This window comes from Odontesthes bonariensis, chromosome 12, assembly GCF_027942865.1.
Source record: "Odontesthes bonariensis isolate fOdoBon6 chromosome 12, fOdoBon6.hap1, whole genome shotgun sequence".
Taxonomy (NCBI): Eukaryota; Metazoa; Chordata; class Actinopteri; order Atheriniformes; family Atherinopsidae; genus Odontesthes; species Odontesthes bonariensis.
The window spans coordinates 39,116,145-39,140,169 of record NC_134517.1 but is presented as its reverse complement, the minus strand read 5'-3'; the positions used below and the strand labels follow the sequence as shown (position 1 = coordinate 39,140,169).

The window sequence follows — 24,025 nt, the reverse complement described above, 5'->3', positions numbered from 1 at the left end:
TTTCCCTTAAGCTCTAAACTCTGTAAACTTTAGCAACATTTGAAACATTTTCAGGTGAGAAAGTAGTCGTTTAGATCCCCAACGTGTTGAAAATCTGACAAAATACCGGCTGTTTACAATTTTGTTCCCACGAATTCGGTGCTACTAAAGCTAGCCGCAGTGAGCTAACGCACTTCCGGTTATTTTCACAAAATAAAATACCCGTTGCCTTTTATCATAGGGAAAGCCATTACCATACAATTGGTGCTTTTGTTTTGAAAACAGGAAGTGAACCTACCCACGTTGTAGCTAGCTACATCGGCAATGACGATCGGCAACGTCACGTTACGTTGCATCTTGGGTAGTTTGAGTATGAGTAGTAACCTCATGATGCATACCCAACATTTAGGAGAATCTAGTATGCATCCGGGATTAAAAGTCAGTGTGAGTAGTAGTAGTAGGAGAAGTATCCGGTTTCGAAACAGTAAATATGTTGTGGAAAGCACAAAGGTGGGATGTGTTACTGCTAAAGAAACGATTTGTTGCCGTGACACCGGACTGCGCCTGTACTACATGCCCGGGGAATCCTCACATCGTTCTATGGGTTTACATCCCCCCCTTGTGTGTTGGCTGGAACTGCTTGTGACATCATCCACTGTCAGAAGGCTCTAAACCCAACACCCAGAGGCTTTCAGAAAGCTCTGGGCTGCGGTACCACAGTATCTCAGTTACTGTGGTACCACAGTACTTCAGTTACTGTTACCCGGGAAGCTCGAGTCAAACCACCGACCTTCCGATTGGTTGGCGACTGCTGTTCCTCCTGAGCTGCAGCCGCCCTTGGGTTAGGGTTAACCTACTTACCCCACAGCCCCCCTTTTCAGTTGCTTTCAGTTTCTTCCTCAAACTGAAATAAATTTGACCAAAGCAGAGTTTAAGTGCATTTGTTTTTATTAGTGAGCCGACACGATCGTCTCTTTAAATATAAAAACTTCCTGCTGCAGATCCTCATCTGTCACAGGATGCAACTTTTTATTTCAGTCAGCTTCAAATGACCACAGGGTTTTACAAATGCTTGAAATGTGAAAAAAACGCTGATACAGACACAAAAAGTCAGAGTCAGACTGTGGAAGCAAAGTGATCAGTTTATATTTTTGGGGGAAATAAAGTATAAAATGTAAATATGAAAATAAATAATCAGTATGGAGAAAGGACTTGATTCTGCAGTCACATGACACAGATGAAAAACTATTTTCCATCAGAAACATTTACAAACTGTACATAGATATCCAGAAAGGCTCAGACGTGGTCTCTTCCTGTTCTTGAGGTCACAGATTGTCACATTCACCGTCAGACACCGAGGAGCCGGAGGCGTTATGTGACCTCCATGGCCAGGGTGGTCTCTGTCAGGATGTTCAGGAGCGACTCGGGGTCTCTGTGAGGAAAACCAAAGGCACTGCGAGTTATCTGCTTTATCCAACCCAACAGGACGATCAGTTCTCAGCTCTGCGACTGGAACTGTGCACGCTGATGTAAAACAGGTGGAGGTGAGCTGACCAATCAGAATCATTTGTTGCTCTCAGCCTCAGAGTAAAACAGCTGCTGCAGACAGAGCAGGAAGAAAAGACGATCAATAACCCCAACCTCAACCTAATCCTTACCTAAACTAACCCCAACACTAACCCTAGAAAAGACGATCAATAACCATAACCCAACCCTAACCTAAACCCAACCCTAACCTAACCTAAACCCAACACTAACCCTAGAAAAGACGATCAAAACCCTAGAAAAGACGATCAATAACCATAACCCAAACCTAACCTAAACCCAACACTAACCCTAGAAAACACGATCAATAACCCTAACCCTAACCTAACCCTACCCTAAACTAACCCCAGAACAGATCAGTTTGATCCACTGACACTCAGAAAATAGCCCCGGATAACAACAACAGGGCAGCTCTGAGCTAACAGCTAACAGTACGCGTTCATTCATTGGTCTTAAAGTATCGGTGAAATAAAGACAGATGAAGCCTTATTCAGAGGCTGTACTGTCTCTGTTCTCTCTGTTATCTGGATATACGCAGATCTCAGGGATCTAAACATCTTCAGAAGGACGCCGACTTTCACCAAACTGTTATCGATGAGTAGATGATGGTATGTTATGGCAGAAATAAGGTCCAGGTTTAAAAAACAGGAACTTCTCCTTTAAAGTTTCAGAGAAATTAGCCTCTGGTTTTGGCTCAAGATGAAGATGAAGATGTCTCCGGTGGCGTTTACCTGGTGGTGGAGACTTTAGACACATCGTCTACGTGGGCGGCAACGGTGGCGAGCTTTAAGGTGGATGTTGGGGGGGCAGAGGGCCGAGCAGGGTGGGCGTGGGCGGGGTAGACGGCCCCCACCTGGTTCCTCTGGCTGGGGAGAGACTGATGTGATGAAGACGAGGCGTACGGAAGCCTGGAGACACCTGAGGAAGCAGGTCACATGATCAGACCCACAGGTTAGTAAACATGAGTAAAGTTCAGTATGAGCCGACATGTTCAACACCACGGAAACTCAAAGGAAAACGGGTGTGAGGTCATTCATGGCAACGCTAAGGATAAAACCCCATCACCATGTTGGGAAATACTGGACCTACCAACCAATCCCATGACTAAACCTCGGGATCCTCCTCCCAGAGGGATCCTACATCCCATAACTAAACTTCGGGATCCTCCTCCCAGAGAGACCCTACATCCCATGACTAAACCTCGGGATCCTCCTCCCAGGGGGACCCTACATCTCATGACTAAACCTCGGGATCCTCCTCCCAGAGGGACCCTACATCCCATGACTAAACCTCGGGATCCTCCTCCCAGAGGGATCCTACATCCCATAACTAAACTTCGGGATCCTCCTCCCAGAGGGACCCTACATCCCATGACTAAACCTCGGGATCCTCCTCCCAAAGGGATCCTACATCCCATGACTAAACCTCGGAATCCTCCTCCCAGAGGGATCCTACATCCCATGACTAAACCTCGGGATCCTCCTCCCAGAGGGATCCTACATCCCATGACTAAACCTCTGGATCCTCCTCCCAGAGGGATCCTACATCCCATGACTAAACCTCGGGATCCTCCTCCCAGAGGGACCCTACATCCCATGACTAAACCTCGGGATCCTCCTCCCAGAGGGATCCTACATCCCATGACTAAACCTCGGGATCCTCCTCCCAGAAAGATCCTACATCCCATGACTAAACCTCTGGATCCTCCTCCCAGAGGGACCCTACATCCCATGACTAAACCTCGGGACCCCAGAGGGATCCTACATCCCATGACTAAACCTCGGGATCCCAGAGGGATCCTACATCCCATGACTAAACCTCGGGATCCCAGAGGGATCCTACATCCCATGACTAAACCTCGGGATCCTCCTCCCAGAGGGACCCTACATCCCATGACTAAACCTCGGGATCCTCCTCCCAGAGGGATCCTACATCCCATGACTAAACCTCGGGATCCTCCTCCCAGAGGGATCCTACATCCCATGACTAAACCTCGGGATCCTCCTCCCAGAGGGACCCTACATCCCATGACTAAACCTCGGGACCCCAGAGGGATCCTACATCCCATGACTAAACCTCGGGATCCCAGAGGGATCCTACATCCCATGACTAAACCTCGGGATCCTCCTCCCAGAAAGATCCTACATCCCATGAGTAAACCTCTGGATCCTCCTCACAGAGGGATCCTACATACCATGACTAAACCTCTGGATCCTCCTCCCAGAGGGATCCTACATCCCATGACTAAACCTCTGGATCCTCCTCCCAGAGGGACCCTACATCCCATGACTAAACCTCGGGATCCCAGAGGGATCCTACATCCCATGACTAAACCTCGGGATCCTCCTCCCAGAAAGATCCTACATCCCATGACTAAACCTCGGGATCCCAGAGGGATCCTACATCCCATGACTAAACCTCTGGATCCTCCTCCCAGAGGGACCCTACATCCCATGACTAAACCTCGGGATCCTCCTCCCAGAGGGATCCTACATCCCATGACTAAACCTCTGGATCCTCCTCCCAGAGGGATCCTACATCCCATGACTAAACCTCGGGATCCTCCTCCCAGAGGGATCCTACATCCCATGACTAAACCTCGGGATCCTCCTCCCAGAAAGATCCTACATCCCATGAGTAAACCTCTGGATCCTCCTCACAGAGGGATCCTACATACCATGACTAAACCTCTGGATCCTCCTCCCAGAGGGATCCTACATCCCATGACTAAACCTCTGGATCCTCCTCCCAGAGGGACCCTACATCCCATGACTAAACCTCGGGATCCCAGAGGGATCCTACATCCCATGACTAAACCTCGGGATCCTCCTCCCAGAAAGATCCTACATCCCATGACTAAACCTCGGGATCCCAGAGGGATCCTACATCCCATGACTAAACCTCTGGATCCTCCTCCCAGAGGGACCCTACATCCCATGACTAAACCTCGGGATCCTCCTCCCAGAGGGATCCTACATCCCATGACTAAACCTCTGGATCCTCCTCCCAGAGGGATCCTACATCCCATGACTAAACCTCGGGATCCTCCTCCCAGAGGGATCCTACATCCCATGACTAAACCTCGGGATCCTCCTCCCAGAGGGATCCTACATCCCATGACTAAACCTCGGGATCCTCCTCCCAGAGGGATCCTACATCCCATGACTAAACCTCGGGATCCTCCTCCCAGAGGGATCCTACATCCCATGACTAAACCTCGGGATCCCAGAGGGATCCTACATCCCATGACTAAACCTCTGGATCCTCCTCCCAGAGGGACCCTACATCCCATGACTAAACCTCGGGATCCTCCTCCCAGAGGGATCCTACATCCCATAACTAAACTTCGGGATCCTCCTCCCAGAGGGACCCTACATCCCATGACTAAACCTCGGGATCCTCCTCCCAAAGGGATCCTACATCCCATGACTAAACCTCGGAATCCTCCTCCCAGAGGGATCCTACATCCCATGACTAAACCTCGGGATCCTCCTCCCAGAGGGATCCTACATCCCATGACTAAACCTCTGGATCCTCCTCCCAGAGGGATCCTACATCCCATGACTAAACCTCGGGATCCTCCTCCCAGAGGGACCCTACATCCCATGACTAAACCTCGGGATCCTCCTCCCAGAGGGATCCTACATCCCATGACTAAACCTCGGGATCCTCCTCCCAGAAAGATCCTACATCCCATGACTAAACCTCTGGATCCTCCTCCCAGAGGGACCCTACATCCCATGACTAAACCTCGGGACCCCAGAGGGATCCTACATCCCATGACTAAACCTCGGGATCCCAGAGGGATCCTACATCCCATGACTAAACCTCGGGATCCCAGAGGGATCCTACATCCCATGACTAAACCTCGGGATCCTCCTCCCAGAGGGACCCTACATCCCATGACTAAACCTCGGGATCCTCCTCCCAGAGGGATCCTACATCCCATGACTAAACCTCGGGATCCTCCTCCCAGAGGGATCCTACATCCCATGACTAAACCTCGGGATCCTCCTCCCAGAGGGACCCTACATCCCATGACTAAACCTCGGGACCCCAGAGGGATCCTACATCCCATGACTAAACCTCGGGATCCCAGAGGGATCCTACATCCCATGACTAAACCTCGGGATCCTCCTCCCAGAAAGATCCTACATCCCATGAGTAAACCTCTGGATCCTCCTCACAGAGGGATCCTACATACCATGACTAAACCTCTGGATCCTCCTCCCAGAGGGATCCTACATCCCATGACTAAACCTCTGGATCCTCCTCCCAGAGGGACCCTACATCCCATGACTAAACCTCGGGATCCCAGAGGGATCCTACATCCCATGACTAAACCTCGGGATCCTCCTCCCAGAAAGATCCTACATCCCATGACTAAACCTCGGGATCCCAGAGGGATCCTACATCCCATGACTAAACCTCTGGATCCTCCTCCCAGAGGGACCCTACATCCCATGACTAAACCTCGGGATCCTCCTCCCAGAGGGATCCTACATCCCATGACTAAACCTCTGGATCCTCCTCCCAGAGGGATCCTACATCCCATGACTAAACCTCGGGATCCTCCTCCCAGAGGGATCCTACATCCCATGACTAAACCTCGGGATCCTCCTCCCAGAAAGATCCTACATCCCATGAGTAAACCTCTGGATCCTCCTCACAGAGGGATCCTACATACCATGACTAAACCTCTGGATCCTCCTCCCAGAGGGATCCTACATCCCATGACTAAACCTCTGGATCCTCCTCCCAGAGGGACCCTACATCCCATGACTAAACCTCGGGATCCCAGAGGGATCCTACATCCCATGACTAAACCTCGGGATCCTCCTCCCAGAAAGATCCTACATCCCATGACTAAACCTCGGGATCCCAGAGGGATCCTACATCCCATGACTAAACCTCTGGATCCTCCTCCCAGAGGGACCCTACATCCCATGACTAAACCTCGGGATCCTCCTCCCAGAGGGATCCTACATCCCATGACTAAACCTCTGGATCCTCCTCCCAGAGGGATCCTACATCCCATGACTAAACCTCGGGATCCTCCTCCCAGAGGGATCCTACATCCCATGACTAAACCTCGGGATCCTCCTCCCAGAGGGATCCTACATCCCATGACTAAACCTCGGGATCCTCCTCCCAGAGGGATCCTACATCCCATGACTAAACCTCGGGATCCTCCTCCCAGAGGGATCCTACATCCCATGACTAAACCTCGGGATCCCAGAGGGATCTTACATCCCATGACTAAACCTCTGGATCCTCCTCCCAGAGGGACCCTACATCCCATGACTAAACCTTGGGATCCCAGAGGGATCCTACATCCCATGACTAAACCTCTGGATCCTCCTCCCAGAGGGATCCTACATCCCATGACTAAACCTCGGGATCCTCCTCCCAGAGGGATCCTACATCCCATGACTAAACCTCGGGATCCTCCTCCCAGAAGGATCCTACATCCCATGACTAAACCTCGGGATCCTCCTCCCAGAGGGATCCTACATCCCATGACTAAACCTCGGGATCCTCCTCCAAAAGAGATCCTACATCCCATGACTAAACCTCGGGATCCTCCTCCCAGAGGGATCCTACATCCCATAACTAAACTTCGGGATCCTCCTCCCAGAGAGACCCTACATCCCATGACTAAACCTCTGGATCCTCCTCCCAGAGAGACCCTACATCCCATGACTAAACCTCTGGATCCTCCTCCCAGAAGGATCCTACATCCCATGACTAAACCTCGGGATCCCAGAGGGACCCTACATCCCATGACTAAACCTCGGGATCCTCCTCCCAGAGGGATCCTACATCCCATGACTAAACCTCGGGATCCTCCTCCCAGAGGGATCCTACATCCCATAATTCCACCACAGTAACCATGACACCTGCTTTTATGCATCTCCTGACAGGTGGGGCTCACCTGGGGGGTGGACTCCATTCACGCTGCTCCTGTACGATCTGCTCTCACCGTGGCGAAGAGGAAGAGCGGCAGCGCTGACCACGGCTGAGGCTGCAAACTGGGCGCTGGAAGAGTCCAGAGTCTTTGAGGACTCAGCAGACCTGCTGCCCTGCAGGACCAGAGAAGGACCAGATAAGGAGCAGATAAGGACCAGAGAAGAACCAGAGATGGACCAGATAAGGACCAGAGATGGACCAGAGAAGGACCAGAGGAGGACCAGAGAAGAACCAGAGATGGACCAGAGAAGAACCAGAGATGGACCAGAGAAGAACCAGAGAAGAACCAGAGATGGACCAGAGAAGGACCAGAGAAGAACCAGAGATGGACCAGAGATAGAGAAGAGAAGAACCAGAGAAGGACCAGAGAAGGACCAAAGAAGAACCAGAGATGGACCAGAGAAGAGAAGGACCAGAGATGGACCAGAGATGGACCAGAGAAGGACCAGAGAAGGACCAGAGATGGACCAGAGATGGACCAGAGATGGACCAGAGATGGACCAGAGAAGGACCAGAGAAGGACCAGAGAAGGACCAGAGATGGACCAGAGAAGGACCAGAGAAGGACCAGAGATGGACCAGAGAAGGACCAGAGAAGGACCAGAGAAGGACCAGAGAAGGACCAGAGAAGGACCAGAGAAGGACCAGAGATGGACCAGAGATGGACCAGAGAAGGACCAGAGAAGGACCAGAGATGGACCAGAGAAGGACCAGAGAAGGATCAGAGAAGGACCAGAGAAGGACCAGAGAAGGACCAGAGAAGGGTCAGGGTTTGGGATCAGACTCGTGTTGTTGGGTTACCTGTGATCCCTGAGTCCAGGGCAGGGTTGTGGTTTTGTTACTCTGCAGCATCTGGACCAGCTGCTGTTGGTGGTTCTGATACTGCTCCTCAGTGATGCCCCCTACAGGCAGACACAGGAACACCTGAGTACTCACAGCAGCAGCATGAGGACACTGAGAAGATCCCCGAGCCTGGCTCACCTGGTCCACAGGTAAATTGTGGAGGCAGACAGCAGGTGGTTCTGCTGTCCTGTTGTGTAGATCCTGTGGACCTCCTGGCCTCATCCCTGTGGTTCTGAGTTGATCTGGGTCTGAAGCAGAACTTCCTCAGGGTCTGGATGTTGTTCAGGACTTCTGCCAGGGAGGTTCTGGTGGTTCTGAAGCTCGGGGAAGGCTTCAGGTCAGGCGTCAGCTGGTCCCTGAGGAGGCAGGTGCTGCCCCTCCAGACTGGATGTGCTAAAGAGTCCAGCTGCCTCAGAACTGGATCCAGACCCGAGGAGGCTCGGTCCAGGATGATCCTGATCAGAGGGAGGAAGACATTGGATGTCAGTGATGATAAAAAGGAACCAAACTTACAGTCTGGACCTGGACCTGCTGAGTCCAGAACCACCAGCTCTGGGTTTTGACTTAAGGACTCAGCAGGTTCCGGTCCGTTGGGGCTGTTAGACGTCCTGGCAGTTAAACAGAACCGTTACCTGCCCCCTCGTCCTATCCTGCGGCGGGTGAGTCCCATCCAATGAGGAGCCTGGGATAGTTCAGCCAGACGGTGCCGGAGACATCGAGGGCGGAGATCTCCACCCAGCTGCTCCGTACAAGGCTTTAGAAATAAACAGAGAAAAGACACCCATGAACCCACATCACCCCCCCCCCAGAAGGTCAGACCCTGAAACAGGTCAGAGTTCATCACCCAGAACACCCATGAACCCACATCACCCCCCCGCAGAAGGTCAGACCCTGAAACAGGTCAGAGTTCATCACCCAGAACACCCATGAACCCACATCATCCCCCCGCAGAAGGTCAGACCCTGAAACAGGTCAGAGTTCATAACCCAGAACACCCATAACCCAGAACACCCATGAACCCACATCACCCCCCCGCAGAAGGTCAGACCCTGAAACAGGTCAGAGTTCATAACCCAGAACACCCATAACCCAGAACACCCCCCCGCAGAAGGTCAGACCCTGAAACAGGTCAGAGTTCATCACCCAGCACACCCATGAACCCACATCATCCCCCCGCAGAAGGTCAGACCCTGAAACAGGTCAGAGTTCATCACCCAGCACACCCATGAACCCACATCACCCCCCCGCAGAAGGTCAGACCCTGAAACAGGTCAGAGTTCATCACCCAGAACACCCATGAACCCACATCACCCCCCCGCAGAAGGTTAGTTAGGCTCTGGTTCAGTTGTGGTTAGTTAGGTTCTGGTTCAGTTGTGGTTAGTTCAGGTTCTGGTTCAGTTGTGGTTAGTTCTGGTTCTGGTTCAGTTGTGGTTAGTTCTGGTTCTGGTTCAGTTGTGGTTAGTTCTGGTTCTGGTTCAGTTGTGGTTAGTTCTGGTTCTGGTTCAGTTGTGGTTAGTTAGGTTCTGGTTCAGTTGTGGTTAGTTAGGTTTTAGTTCTGGTTCAGTTGTTGGTAGTTAGTTCTGGTTCAGTTGTGGTTAGTTGGTTCTGGTTCAGTCGTGGTTAGTTGGTTCTGGGACTGGTTCTGGGTTAGTCCTCATTAGGTTCTGGTTCAGTCGTGGTTAGTTGGTTCTGGTTCTGGTTCAGTCGTCGGTAGTTGGTTTTGGTTCTGGTTCAGTCCTCAGTTGGTTCTGGTTCTGGTTCAGTCGTTGGTAGTTAGTTTAGGTTCTGGTTCAGTTGTGGTTAGTTAGGTTCTAGTTCTGGTTCAGTTGTGGTTAGTTCTGGTTCTGGTTCAGTTGTGGTTAGTTCTGGTTCTGGTTCAGTTGTGGTTAGTTCTGGTTCTGGTTCAGTTGTGGTTAGTTCTGGTTCTGGTTCAGTTGTGGTTAGTTAGGTTTTAGTTCTGGTTCAGTTGTTGGTAGTTAGTTCTGGTTCAGTTGTGGTTAGTTAGGTTCTAGTTCTGGTTCAGTTGTTGGTAGTTAGTTCTGGTTCAGTTGTGGTTAGTTGGTTCTGGTTCAGTCGTGGTTAGTTGGTTCTGGGACTGGTTCTGGGTTAGTTGGTTCTGGGACTGGTTCTGGGTTAGTCCTCATTAGGTTCTGGTTCTGGTTCAGTCGTGGTTAGTTGGTTCTGGTTCTGGTTCAGTCGTCGGTAGTTGGTTTCGGTTCTGGTTCAGTCCTCAGTTGGTTCTGGTTCTGGTTCAGTCATGGTTAGTTGGTTCTGGGACTGGTTCTGGTTCAGTCGTCATTAGGTTCTGGTTCTGGTTCAGTCGTGGTTAGTTGGTTCTGGTTCTGGTTCAGTCGTCATTAGTTGGTTCTGGTTCAGTCGTGGTTAGTAGGTTCTGGTTCTGGTTCAGTTCTCATTAGTTGGTTCTGGTTCTGGTTCAGTCGTGGTTAGTTGGTTCTGGTTCTGGTTCAGTCGTCGGTAGTTGGTTTTGGTTCTGGTTCAGTCCTCAGTTGGTTCTGGTTCTGGTTCAGTCGTTGGTAGTTAGTTTAGGTTCTGGTTCAGTTGTGGTTAGTTAGGTTCTAGTTCTGGTTCAGTTGTGGTTAGTTCTGGTTCTGGTTCAGTTGTGGTTAGTTCTGGTTCTGGTTCAGTTGTGGTTAGTTCTGGTTCTGGTTCAGTTGTGGTTAGTTCTGGTTCTGGTTCAGTTGTGGTTCGTTAGGTTCTAGTTCAGTTGTGGTTAGTTAGGTTCTGGTTCAGTTGTGGTTAGTTAGGTTCTGGTTCAGTTGTGGTTAGTTAGGTTTTAGTTCTGGTTCAGTTGTTGGTAGTTAGTTCTGGTTCAGTTGTGGTTAGTTGGTTCTGGTTCAGTCGTGGTTAGTTGGTTCTGGGACTGGTTCTGGGTTAGTCCTCATTACGTTCTGGTTCAGTTGTGGTTAGTTGGTTCTGGTTCAGTCGTGGTTAGTTGGTTCTGGGACTGGTTCTGGGTTAGTCCTCATTAGGTTCTGGTTCTGGTTCAGTCGTGGTTAGTTGGTTCTGGTTCTGGTTCAGTCGTCGGTAGTTGGTTTTGGTTCTGGTTCAGTCCTCAGTTGGTTCTGGTTCAGTCATGGTTAGTTGGTTCTGGGACTGGTTCTGGTTCAGTCGTCATTAGGTTCTGGTTCTGGTTCAGTCGTGGTTAGTTGGTTCTGGTTCTGGTTCAGTCGTCATTAGTTGGTTCTGGTTCAGTCGTGGTTAGTAGGTTCTGGTTCAGTTCTCATTAGTTGGTTCTGGTTCTGGTTCAGTCGTGGTTAGTTGGTTCTGGGACTGGTTCTGGGTTAGTCCTCATTAGGTTCTGGTTCTGGTTCAGTCGTGGTTAGTTGGTTCTGGTTCTGGTTCAGTCGTCATTAGTTGGTTCTGGTTCAGTCGTGGTTCGTAGGTTCTGGTTCAGTTCTCATTAGTTGGTTCTGGTTCTGGTTCAGTCGTGGTTAGTTGGTTCTGGGTTAGTCCTCATTAGGTTCTGGTTCTGGTTCAGTAACTTACCGACAGGTACTGGCAGCCCGCCGTCCTCCTGAAGAAGAAACCTTCGTCTGTGATGTTCTCCTCATCGTCATCAGAGGACGCAGACTGAGGAGGAGATTATTGATTATTGATCAGTGAGTGAGAGTATTGATCAGACGGTGAGAATATTGATCAGACGGTGAGTATTGATCAGACGGTGAGTATTGATCAGACGGTGAGAGTATTGATCAGACGGTGTGAGTATTGATCAGACGGTGTGAGTATTGATCAGACGGTGAGAGTATTGATCAGACGGTGAGAGTATTGATCAGACGGTGAGTATTGATCAGACGGTGAGAGTATTGATCAGACGGTGAGAGTATTGATCAGACGGTATGAGTATTGATCAGACGGTGAGAATATTGATCAGACGGTGAGTATTGATCAGTGAGTGAGAGTATTGATCAGACGGTGTGAGTATTGATCAGACGGTGAGTATTGATCAGACGGTGAGTATTGATCAGACGGTGAGAGTATTGATCAGTGAGTGAGAGTATTGATCAGACGGTGTGAGTATTGATCAGACGGTGAGAGTACTGATCAGACGGTGTGAGTATTGATCAGACGGTGAGAATATTGATCAGACGGTGAGTATTGATCAGACGGTGAGAGTATTGATCAGACGGTGAGAGTATTGATCAGACGGTGTGAGTATTGATCAGACGGTGAGAATATTGATCAGACGGTGAGTATTGATCAGTGAGTGAGAGTATTGATCAGACGGTGTGAGTATTGATCAGACGGTGAGTATTGATCAGACGGTGTGAGTATTGATCAGACGGTGAGTATTGATCAGACGGTGAGAGTATTGATCAGATGGTGAGAGTATTGATCAGACGGTGAGAGTATTGATCAGACGGTGAGTATTGATCAGTGAGTGAGAGTATTGATCAGACGGTGTGAGTATTGATCAGATGGTGAGTATTGATCAGACGGTGAGAGTATTGATCAGACGGTGAGAGTATTGATCAGACGGTGAGAATATTGATCAGACGGTGAGTATTGATCAGTGAGTGAGAGTATTGATCAGACGGTGTGAGTATTGATCAGACGGTGAGTATTGATCAGACGGTGAGAGTATTGATCAGTGAGTGAGAGTATTGATCAGACGGTGTGAGTATTGATCAGACGGTGTGAGTATTGATCAGACGGTGTGAGTATTGATCAGACGGTGTGAGTATTGATCAGACGGTGTGAGTATTGATCAGACGGTGAGTATTGATCAGACGGTGAGAGTATTGATCATACGGTGAGAGTATTGATCGGACCTGTGATGCTGCTGGACTCTCGTCCTCTCCAGAGCTGTGGAAGTCGTACTGTTTGATGTCGGCCTGACTGATGGTGGAAGAACCGGTCGGCCTGCCGGGTTCCCTCTGAGGGGGGTGTAATCTGTCCTGTCGGATGTTCTTCTTTGGTCTGATGAGTTTAAAGGGCAGTTCGTATTTGACTGACAGCTGCTGTTTCTGGGTCAGAAAAAAAACAAAAGAAGCTGAAACCAATATTTGGATTCCCTCGTCTGAAAAAGACTGCAGCCTTTAGTGAGGTGAAGTCGTCTTCTTCTTTACCATCTGCACGCACACCACCCTCTGCCCCAAACACCGCCCTCTGTCCCCCATACACCACCCTCTGCATCCCTGACCCCATCCCCCCACCCGCCCTCTGCCCTCATACGCCACGTTTTGCCCAGATACCAGCCCTGCCCTTCCAAAGCCGCCCTCTGCCCGTACAGTGCCCCACCCTCTTCCTGTGTGCCGCCCTCTGCCCTTATGCAACCAGTTGCCCCGTCCATCAGCTTTTGCAGATTGAGTACCTTGATGTTGGTCTCCGGTTTGTGTCGGTTGGTTCTGTTCAGAGCAGCCGGGGAGCTGCTGTTCACCGGTTTGTCCACCAGGGGGAGGGCCAGCTCTCTGAGGACGTCCCCGCTGAAGTCCGCCATCTGATACCTGAGGAGAAGATCCCAGAGGTTCAGGCACACCTGCCCCGATGCTTACGGTCACAGAACCACGTGCACTGACCCCTGCAGAGGTGCATGCTGGGTAACTAACCGACTGCTGACATCACAGATGTTTCTGATAAGTGAATCAGTTCAGATGAACAGTTTAATCCTGATGAAATAACCCCTAAATAACCCAAACCACCTCAGATCGTCCAACCCTGAATTTGCTTAGTTGGGTTTGAGTGGAGGGGGTTAACCCCTAACTAGGGATGTGAATTGATAAGATTTTTACGATTCCAATTCCATTTTCGATTCTGCTTAACGATTCGGTTCTTTATCGGTTCCCTTACCGATTCTCATTTGGAGAAAAAGGACAACAAACCGGTCGATTAGCATCAACTTTGTTTAGTTTAGAAGTAACACGAGTCATGACCGTACAAACCCAACAACGGTGAGGTCCACATTGGTCTATCCTGGCCTGGGTAATTTAACTCTTCCTGCTCTGGTGAAAGGAGAAGCTGGAGGTAGAGGTGAACTGGGGGTAGTCCCACCAGCCTCTGGCTCTGAGCCAGTCAGGCTCTGTCTCTCATGATTTCATCTAAATGTAATGCCTGAGAAGGCATTCATTTAACCTTAACCGTTACTAACAGCAGCTTTTACAATCAGGCAAATGGTGCTAACATGATAGGCAGTGTTTGTTAGTTAGTTACCTGCAGTGTTAGCCGAGGACATGCTAACGTTGCTAACGTTGCTGGGTTCAGATTCACCAACGTTAGTCCGGAGCGGATCGAAAACGCGACATTCATTCATAGTTATTGCATGTTGGTAGTATTTCCTCCCTTTGGTGAAATATTCACTTTGCAAGTTGCCCTGTTGTCGTCTTTTTTAGGGATGTGTAACCAAACTTTCGAGCGTTTGTACCGCTTGGGCGCCATGTTTACTGTTGACTGCTGGCTGCGCTGGACTCGCCACGCAACGCTGCGTGGTGACGTCATTCGCGCCCACTGGAATCGATAAGGGAATCGTTTGCAAAATCGCCAAACGATTCCAAGGAATTGAAACACTGGGAACCGGTTTTCGATTCCCATCCCTACCCCTACCCCTCCACCCCTCACCTCCTCTCCACCACCTCCAGGGTGAGGTGCAGCAGCTCCCTCTTGGACTTTTCTCTCCTCTTGATCATCTCCAGGATGGTGACGGAGCGGCTGAACTCTCTCCTCAGTCTCAGCATCTTCTCGTACGACGCCTCGTCGTTCTTGCGGTTCTGAAAGTGAAGACAGATCAGAGACGCCCAGCAGAGCTCAGAGACACCCAGCGGAGCTCAGAGACGTTCGGGTGAAGCCGCTGACCAACCTTCCTGGTCTGCATCTTCTCGGTTCTCCGCCTGAAGGCCACGTAGGCGTCACTGTTGGTCGATCCGTCCCTGCGCTCCTGTTTGATCTGAGGAATCAGCGATGGACCTCGCCAGTTCTTCCTCTTCCTCACCCAGTAATCGTACACCGACTTCAGAAGGTAGTCGTCCTCGTTAAGCAGGAGCTTCGCCTCCGACAGCGAGACCAGCTAAAACCAGAACGTCAGAATCAGGGATCCTACAGTAACAGGCCTGGCTGCCACCTTAATCAGTCTGAGTAACGATGAATCAACAAGTTCACAGGGTTAGGGTTATCTCTGAAAGCAGAACGTCAGTCTCAGAGCCCCTAAAGTTGTTCTTTCTGGATCTGTGAAAGCAGAACGTTGTCTCAGAGCTCCTAAAGTTGTTCTTTCTGGATCTGACAGCAGAACTTCAGCCTCAGAGCCCCTAAAGTTGTTCTTTCTGGATCTCTGAAAGCAGAACTTCAGTCTCAGAGCCCCTAAAGTTGTTCTTTCTGGATCTCTGAAAGCAGAACTTCAGTCTCAGAGCTCCTAAAGTTGTTCTTTCTGGATCTCTGAAAGCAGAACTTCAGTCTCAGAGCCCCTAAAGTTGTTCTTTCTGGATCTCTGAAAGCAGAACTTCAGTCTCAGAGCTCCTAAAGTTGTTCTTTCTGGATCTCTGAAAGCAGAACTTCAGTCTCAGAACCCCTAAAGTTGTTCTTTCTGGATCTCTGAAAGCAGAACTTCAGCCTCAGAGCTCCTAAAGTTGTTCTTTCTGGATCTCTGAAAGCAGAACTTCAGTCTCAGAGCCCCTAAAGTTGTTCTTTCTGGATCTCTGAAAGCAGAACTTCAGTCTCAGAGCCCCTAAAGTTGTTCTTTCTGGATCTCTGAAAGCAGAACTTCAGTCTCAGAGCTCCTAAAGTTGTTCTTTCTGGATCTCTGAAAGCAGAACTTCAGCCTCAGAGCCCCTAAAGTTGTTCTTTCTGGATCTCTGAAAGCAGAACTTCAGTCTCAGAGCCCCTAAAGTTGTTCTTTCTGGATCTCTGAAAGCAGAACTTCAGTCTCAGAGCTCCTAAAGTTGTTCTTTCTGGATCTCTGAAAGCAGAACTTCAGTCTCAGAGCTCCTAAAGTTGTTCTTTCTGGATCTCTGAAAGCAGAACTTCAGTCTCAGAGCCTCTAAAGTTGTTCTTTCTGGATCTCTGAAAGCAGAACTTCAGCCTCAGAGCCCCTAAAGTTGTTCTTTCTGGATCTCTGAAAGCAGAACTTCAGTCTCAGAGCCCCTAAAGTTGTTCTTTCTGGATCTCTGAAAGCAGAACTTCAGTCTCAGAGCTCCTAAAGTTGTTCTTTCTGGATCTCTGAAAGCAGAACTTCAGCCTCAGAGCTCCTAAAGTTGTTCTTTCTGGATCTCTGAAAGCAGAACTTCAGTCTCAGAGACCCTAAAGTTGTTCTTTCTGGATCTCTGAAAGCAGAACTTCAGTCTCAGAGCCTCTAAAGTTGTTCTTTCTGGATCTGTGAAAGCAGAACTTCAGTCTCAGAGCTCCTAAAGTTGTTCTTTTTGGATCTCTGAAAGCAGAACTTCAGTCTCAGAGCTCCTAAAGTTGTTCTTTTTGGATCTCTGAAAGCAGAACTTCAGTCTCAGAGCCCCTAAAGTTGTTCTTTCTGGATCTCTGAAAGCAGAACTTCAGTCTCAGAGCTCCTAAAGTTGTTCTTTCTGGATCTCTGAAAGCAGAACGTCAGTCTCAGAGCCCCTAAAGTTGTTCTTTCTGGATCTCTGAAAGCAGAACTTCAGTCTCAGAGCCCCTAAAGTTGTTCTTTCTGGATCTCTGAAAGCAGAACGTCAGCCTCAGAGCCCCTAAAGTTGTTCTTTCTGGATCTCTGAAAGCAGAATTTCAGTCTCAGAGCTCCTAAAGTTGTTCTTTCTGGATCTCTGAAAGCAGAACTTCAGTCTCAGAGCCCCTAAAGTTGTTCTTTCTGGATCTGTGAAAGCAGAACTTCAGTCTCAGAGCCCCTAAAGTTGTTCTTTCTGGATCTGTGAAAGCAGAACTTCAGTCTCAGAGCTCCTAAAGTTGTTCTTTTTGGATCTCTGAAAGCAGAACTTCAGTCTCAGAGCCTCTAAAGTTGTTCTTTCTGGATCTCTGAAAGCAGAACTTCAGTCTCAGAGCTCCTAAAGTTGTTCTTTTTGGATCTCTGAAAGCAGAACTTCAGTCTCAGAGCCTCTAAAGTTGTTCTTTCTGGATCTCTGAAAGCAGAACTTCAGTCTCAGAGCCCCTAAAGTTGTTTTTCCTGGATCTCTGAAAGCAGAACTTCAGTCTCAGAGCCCCTAAAGTTGTTTTTTCTGGATCTCTGAAAGCAGAACTTCAGTCTCAGAGCCCCTAAAGTTGTTTTTTCTGGATCTCTGAAAGCAGAACTTCAGTCTCAGAGCCCCTAAAGTTGTTCTTTCTGGATCTCTTGCATGAGGCCCACTGTTTGGGTTAGGGTTAACATTACTTCTCTGTTCAGTGTTCAGACTCACCTGGTGAGTGCTGGCGTTCTCCAGTCGGTCCACCATGACCTCAAACTGCAGAGGTCTGAGCTCCATCTTCCTGTTGAGCCTGTTGAGCAGCGTCTCGTCCTCAGAGTCCATGTCGTAGTCAGGCTGCTCCTGGTCCAAGCCCAGAGCTGCAGACAGAACACATATCAGCCGACCAGGTTTACAGGCAGCCTCATCATCGTATCAAGTCCTTCTGTTTAGTTTATGGGAGCACAAAGATATCTATAACCTGCTCTGAAGTCCTCCTGCCTCCATACGGAGGTTTAGTTTATGGGAGCACAAAGATCTATAACCTGCTCTGAAGTCCTCCTGCCTCCATACGGAGGTTTAGTTTATGGGAGCACAAAGATTTATAACCTGCTCTGAAGTCCTCCTACAGGGGGAAGTACTCCAGATGTTCAGACCATGCTCAGAGTCAGAGTTACTCTGATTAGCAGTAGCTCATATATGCATGGTTCTGTCTGTGTACTGTTACTCTGAACAGCGGAGGATAGTTCGGGCTACTGCTAGGACAGATGTAGAACGGGTGTAGTTCAGGTGTAGTACAGATGTAGAACGAGTGTAGAACGGGTGTAGTTCAGGTGTAGAACAGCTGTAGAACGGGTGTAGTTCAGGTGTAGAACAGGTGTAGAACTGATGTAGAAAAGGTGTAGAACGGGTGTAGTTCATGTGTAGAACAGGTGTAGAACGGGTGTATAATGGGTGTAGAACGGGTGTAGTTCAGGTGTAGTACAGGTGTAGTACAGGTGTAGAACAGCTGTAGAACGGGTGTAGTTCAGGTGTAGAACGGATGTACAAAAGGTGTAGAACGGGTGTAGAATGGGTGTAGTTCATGTGTAGAACAGGTGTAGAACGGGTGTATAATGGGTGTAGAACGGGTGTAGTTCAGGTGTAGTTCAGGTGTAGAACAGCTGTAGAACGGGTGTAGAACGGGTGTAGAACAGGTGTAGAACGGGTGAAGAACAGGTGTAGAACGGGTGTAGAACGGGTGAAGAACAGGTGTAGAACAGCTGTAGAACGGGTGTAGAACGGGTGTAGAACATGTGTAGAACGGGTTAGAAAAGGTGTAGAACGGGTGAAGAACAGGTGTAGAACGGGTGTAGTTCAGGTGTAGAACGGGTGTAGAACAGCTGTAGAACGGGTGTAGAATGGGTGTAGTTCAGGTGTAGAACGGGTGTAGTTCAGGTGTAGTACAGATGTAGAACGGGTGTAGAACGGGTGTAGTTCAGGTGTAGAACGTGTGTAGAACGTGTGTAGAACGGGTTAGAAAAGGTGTAGAACGGGTGTAGTTCAGGTGTTTACAGATGTAGAACGGGGTGTAGAACGGGTGTAGTTCAGGTGTAGAACAGCTGTAGAACGGGTGTAGTTCAGGTGTAGAACGGGTTAGAAAAGGTGTAGAACGGGTGTAGAATGGGTGTAGTTCAGGTGTAGAACGGGTGTAGAACGGGTGTAGTTCAGGTGTAGAACGGGTGTAGAACAGCTGTAGAACGGGTGTAGAACGGGTGTAGAACATGTGTAGAACGGGTGTAGTTCAGGTGTAGAACGGGTGTAGAACAGCTGTAGAACGGGTGTAGAACGGGTGTAGAACATGTGTAGAACGGGTGTAGAACATGTGTAGAACGGGTGTAGAACGGGTGTAGAACAGCTGTAGAACGGCTGTAGAACGGGCGTAGTTCAGGTGTAGTACAGATGTAGAACGGGTGTAGAACGGGTGAAGAACAGGTGTAGAACAGGTGTAGAACGGGTGTAGTTCAGGTGTAGAACGGGTGTAGAACGGGTGTAGAACGGGTGAAGAACAGGTGTAGAACGGGTGTAGAACGGGTGTAGAACGGGTGAAGAACAGGTGTAGAACGGGTGTAGTTCAGGTGTAGAACAGCTGTAGAACGTGTGTAGAACGGGTGAAGAACAGGTGTAGAATGGGTGTAGAACGGGTGTAGAACGGGTGTAGAACGGGTGAAGAACGGGTGAAGAACGGGTGTAGTTCAGGTGTAGAATGGGTGTAGAACGGGTGTAGAATGGGTGTAGAACGGGTGAAGAACGGGTGTAGAACAGGTCTAGAACGGGTGTAGAACAGGTGTAGAACAGCTGTAGAACGGGTGTAGAACAGGTGTAGAACGGGTGTAAAACGGGTGTAGAACGGGTGTAGAACGGGTGAAGAACGGGTGTAGAACGGGTGTAGAACGGGTGTAGAACGGGTGTAGTTCAGGTGTAGAACAGCTGTAGAACGGGTGAAGAACAGGTGTAGAACGGGTGTAGAACGGGTGTAGAACGGGTGTAGAACGGGTGAAGAACAGGTGTAGAACAGGCGTAGAATGGGTGTAGTTCAGGTGTAGAACGGGTGTAGTTCAGGTGTAGAACGGGTGTAGAACAGCTGTAGAACGGGTGTAGAACGGGTGTAGAACGGGTGTAGAACGGGTGAAGAACAGGTGTAGAACAGGCGTAGAACGGGTGTAGAACAGGTGTAGAACAGGTGTAGAACGGGTGAAGAACGGGTGTAGAACAGGCGTAGAACGGGTGTAGAACAGGTGTAGTTCAGGTGTAGAACAGGTGTAGTTCAGGTGTAGAACAGGTGTAGAACAGGTGTAGAACAGGTGTAGAACGGGTGAAGAACGGGTGTAGAACGGGTGAAGAACGGGTGTAGAACAGGTGTAGTTCAGGTGTAGTTCAGGTGTAGAACGGGTGTAGAACGGGTGTAGAACAGGCGTAGAACAGGTGTGGTTCAGGTGTAGAACGGGTGTAGAACGGGTGTAGAACTGGTGAAGAACAGGTGTAGAACAGGTGTAGAACGGGTGTAGTTCAGGTGTAGAACAGGTGTAGAACAGGTGTAGAACGGGTGTAGAACAGGCGTAGAACAGGTGTGGTTCAGGCGTAGAACAGGTGTGGTTCAGGCGTAGAACAGGTGTGGTTCAGGTGTAGAACGGGTGTAGAACGGGTGAAGAACGGGTGTAGAACGGGTGAAGAACAGGTGTAGAACAGGCGTAGAACGGGTGTAGTTCAGGTGTAGAACTCACGCTGTATGTGGATCAGCTGTTTGGGAACTCTGAACTCTTCTCGGTACAGTCGGTCGTAGTAGATGTTGTTGGTCTCTGCTTCGGGGACGGGGATCACCATGTTCTCCTTCTTCTCCCTGAACACCTGCTGGGCGGAGATCGCCCTCTGCAGGTGGTGCTCCTGGAACACAGAGACACCATCAGTCCTACATCTGCCCCCTGAATCCTTCCTCCCCCTGAGAGGCATGCTGCTGCTGCTGCTGCTTAGGTTTAATGGTTTATCTCCACAGGTCTGTAACAGGGCTCTGTCCTGGTCAGAATAGGGTTAGGGTAGGTTAGGGTTGGTTAGTTAAGGTTAGTTAGGGTTGGGTTGGTTAGGGTTGGGTTGAGTTAAGGTTAGTTAGGGTTAGTGTTGGTTAGGTTAGGGTTGGTTAAGGTTAACCCTGACCAACACTGCTTCTCATTATGGCCTCTGTTGGCATTATTCAGCTGTTAAAGTTGTCGTTTTTGTGCTTCGTCCTGTTCAGACTGACAGCGCTGTGACGAACTATTGACGCTCACAGGAACCACGTGACATCAGAGCGTATCACAACTCCGTATTACTACAGTTAACTGTAGCAAACTAACACCAACTATGTCAGTCTGAAGCTAACTGTAACAGCCTGAAGCTAACTGTAGCAGCCTGAAGATAACTGTAGCAAACTAACACCAACTATGTCAGGCTGAAGCTAACTGTAGCAGCCTGAAGCTAACTGTAGCAAACTAACACCAACTATGGCAAGCTGAAGCTAACTGTAGCAGCCTGAAGCTAACTGTAACAGGCTGAAGCTAACTGTAGCAAACTAACACCAACTATGTCAGGCTGAAGCTAACTGTAACAGGCTGAAGCTAACTGTAGCAGCCTGAAGCTAACTGTAGCAAACTAACACCAACTATGGCAGGCTGAAGCTAACTGTAGCAAACTAACACCAACTATGGCAAGCTGAAGCTAACTGTAGCAGCCTGAAGCTAACTGTAGCAAACTAACACCAACTATGTCAGGCTAAAGCTAACTGTAGCAAACTAACACCAACTATGTCAGGCTGAAGCTAACTGTAGCAGGCTGAAGCTAACTGTAGCAGAATGAAGCCAACTGTAGCAAACTAACACCAACTATGTCAGGCTGAAGCTAACTGTAGCAGCCTGAAGCTAACTGTAACAGGCTGAAGCTAACTGTAGCAGGTTGAAGCTAACTGTAACAGGCTGAAGCTAACTGTAGCAGGCTGAAGCTACCTGTAGCAAACTAACACCAACTATGGCAGACTGAAGCTAACTGTAGCAGCATGAAGCTAACTGTAGCAAACTAACACCAACTATGTCAGGCTGAAGCTAACTGTAGCAGCCTGAAGCTAACTGTAACAGGCTGAAGCTAACTGTAGCAGGCTGAAGCTAACTGTAGCAAACTAACACCAACTATGACAGGCTGAAGCTAACTGTAGCAGCCTGAAGCTAACTGTAACAAATTAACACCAACTATGTCAGGCTGAAGCTAACTGTAGCAGCCTGAAGCTAACTGTAACAGTCTGAAGCTAACTGTAGCAGCATGAAGCTTACTGTAGCAGGCTGAAGCTAACTGTAGCAAACTAACACCAACTATGACAGGCTGAAGCTAACTGTAACAAATTAACACCAACTATGTCAGGCTGAAGCTAACTGTAGCAGGCTGAAGCTAACTGTAGCAGGCTGAAGCTAACTGTAGCAAACTAACACCAACTATGTCAGGCTGAAGCTAACTGTAGCAGGCTGAAGCTAACTGTAGCAAACTAACACCAACTATGGCAGACTGAAGCTAACTGTAGCAGGCTGAAGCTAACTGTAGCAAACTAACACCAACTATGGCAGGCTGAAGCTAACTGTAGCAGGCTGAAGCTAACTGTAGCAGGCTGAAGCTAACTGTAGCAAACTAACACCAACTATGGCAGGCTGAAGCTAACTGTAGCAGAATGAAGCTAACTGTAGCAAACTAACACCAACTATGTCAGTCTGAAGCTAACTGTAGCAGCCTGAAGCTAACTGTAGCAAACTAACACCAACAATGTCAGGCTGAAGCTAACTGTAGCAGACTGAAGCTAACTGTAGCAGCCTGAAGCTAACTGTAGCAAACTAACACCAACTATGTCAGTCTGAAGCTAACTGTAGCAGCCTGAAGCTAACTGTAGCAAACTAACACCAACAATGTCAGGCTGAAGCTAACTGTAGCAGACTGAAGCTAACTGTAGCAGCCTGAAGCTAACTGTAGCAGCATGAAGCTAACTGTAGCAAACTAACACCAACTATGGCAGGCTGAAGCTAACTGTAGCAGCCTGAAGCTAACTGTAGCAAACTAACACCAACTATGGCAGGCTGAAGCTAACTGTAGCAGCCTGAAGCTAACTGTAGCAAACTAACACCAACTATGTCAGGCTGAAGCTAACTGTAGCAGCCTGAAGCTAACTTTAGCAGCCTGAAGCTAACTGTCGCAAATAGCTGCGTCCCCCGTTACCATAGGAACTGCGCACAAAACGTAAAATCATTGCCGTACAGAGCGCTCAATCGTCACTAACTTTACCTCATCTACGCATTATGCTCATAGACTTTACGCAAACTACGTACACAAGCTCTTGGAGCAAGTCGCACCGACAGAAGTTTACGTAAAAACGTCGAGTATCCCGTTGCAGCGCAGCAGATGCTAACGGCTAAGTGCTCCGAACAGAACCGAACGGGACCAGAACCAGGACATACCGACTCCTCCTCCTTCTCCATCCCGGTGGGCATCTGCGGCACGGCCCGGCTGATGGCCGCGCTGTCCGGTAGCTCCGGCAGCTCTCTGCTCCGGTAAACCGGCAGCGCTTTGGCGGCGTCCAGCGCTCGCGCCCGGAACGAGAGTTTACTCATTGTTTGAGGGCTCGTGGAGCCGGCGCGAGCCCGCCGATCCCGACCCGAACCCGCTTCGGGTGTGCGCGCGTCGGCCGCTCCGGTGTCCGGCGGCGGGGCTCCTCGGTGCGGCTCTAACGGGACAAAGGGGCCGCTGCACCGGACTGCTCTGATCCCGGCGCCGCCAACAACATGGAGGACATGTCCCATCAGCCACCGCGGCGACCAAAACATGGAGCCGTCCCATCAGCCACCGCGGTGACCAAAACATGGGGCCTCCCATCAGCCACCGCGGCGACCAAAACATGGAGGACATGTCCGCCGTCCCATCAGCCACCGCGGCGCAGAGCTATGAGCTATTTACACCACTCTGACCAAAACCAGAGCAATAGAGTAATACTTTTTATAATATATAGATATTATATATTATAAAATATTTTAAATAAATATATATTTATATATAATA

General features: G+C 49.3%; 1 protein-coding gene across 1 annotated transcript; it reads right to left on the bottom strand.

The window, feature by feature from the left end:
* Window positions 1-909: 909 nt before the first annotated feature.
* epc2 (enhancer of polycomb 2) lies at window positions 910-23,819 on the bottom strand. The gene is made up of 14 exons (XM_075480437.1): window positions 23,428-23,819; window positions 20,689-20,848; window positions 17,660-17,805; window positions 15,151-15,357; window positions 14,913-15,061; window positions 13,672-13,804; window positions 13,130-13,324; window positions 11,844-11,927; window positions 8,969-9,090; window positions 8,475-8,791; window positions 8,295-8,395; window positions 7,460-7,607; window positions 2,256-2,442; window positions 910-1,411 (listed from the first exon to the last, which is right to left on the bottom strand). The coding sequence occupies exons 1-14, from the start codon at window positions 23,791-23,793 to the stop codon at window positions 1,351-1,353; spliced, it is 2,376 nt and encodes a 791-aa protein (XP_075336552.1). The 5' UTR covers window positions 23,794-23,819; the 3' UTR covers window positions 910-1,350.
* Window positions 23,820-24,025: the final 206 nt, after the last annotated feature.

Excerpts from the sequence above, each read along its gene's own strand:
- epc2 (XM_075480437.1), bottom strand. The coding sequence starts at position 23,793 with ATGTTTTGGTCGCCGCGGTGGCTGATGGGACATGTCCTCCATGTTGTT. Across the intron at positions 20,849-23,427 it reads TGGAGAAGGAGGAGGAGTCG|GAGCACCACCTGCAGAGGGC; the intron begins GTATGTCCTGGT and ends TCTGTGTTCCAG. Across the intron at positions 1,412-2,255 it reads TCTAAAGTCTCCACCACCAG|AGACCCCGAGTCGCTCCTGA; the intron begins GTAAACGCCACC and ends TTTTCCTCACAG.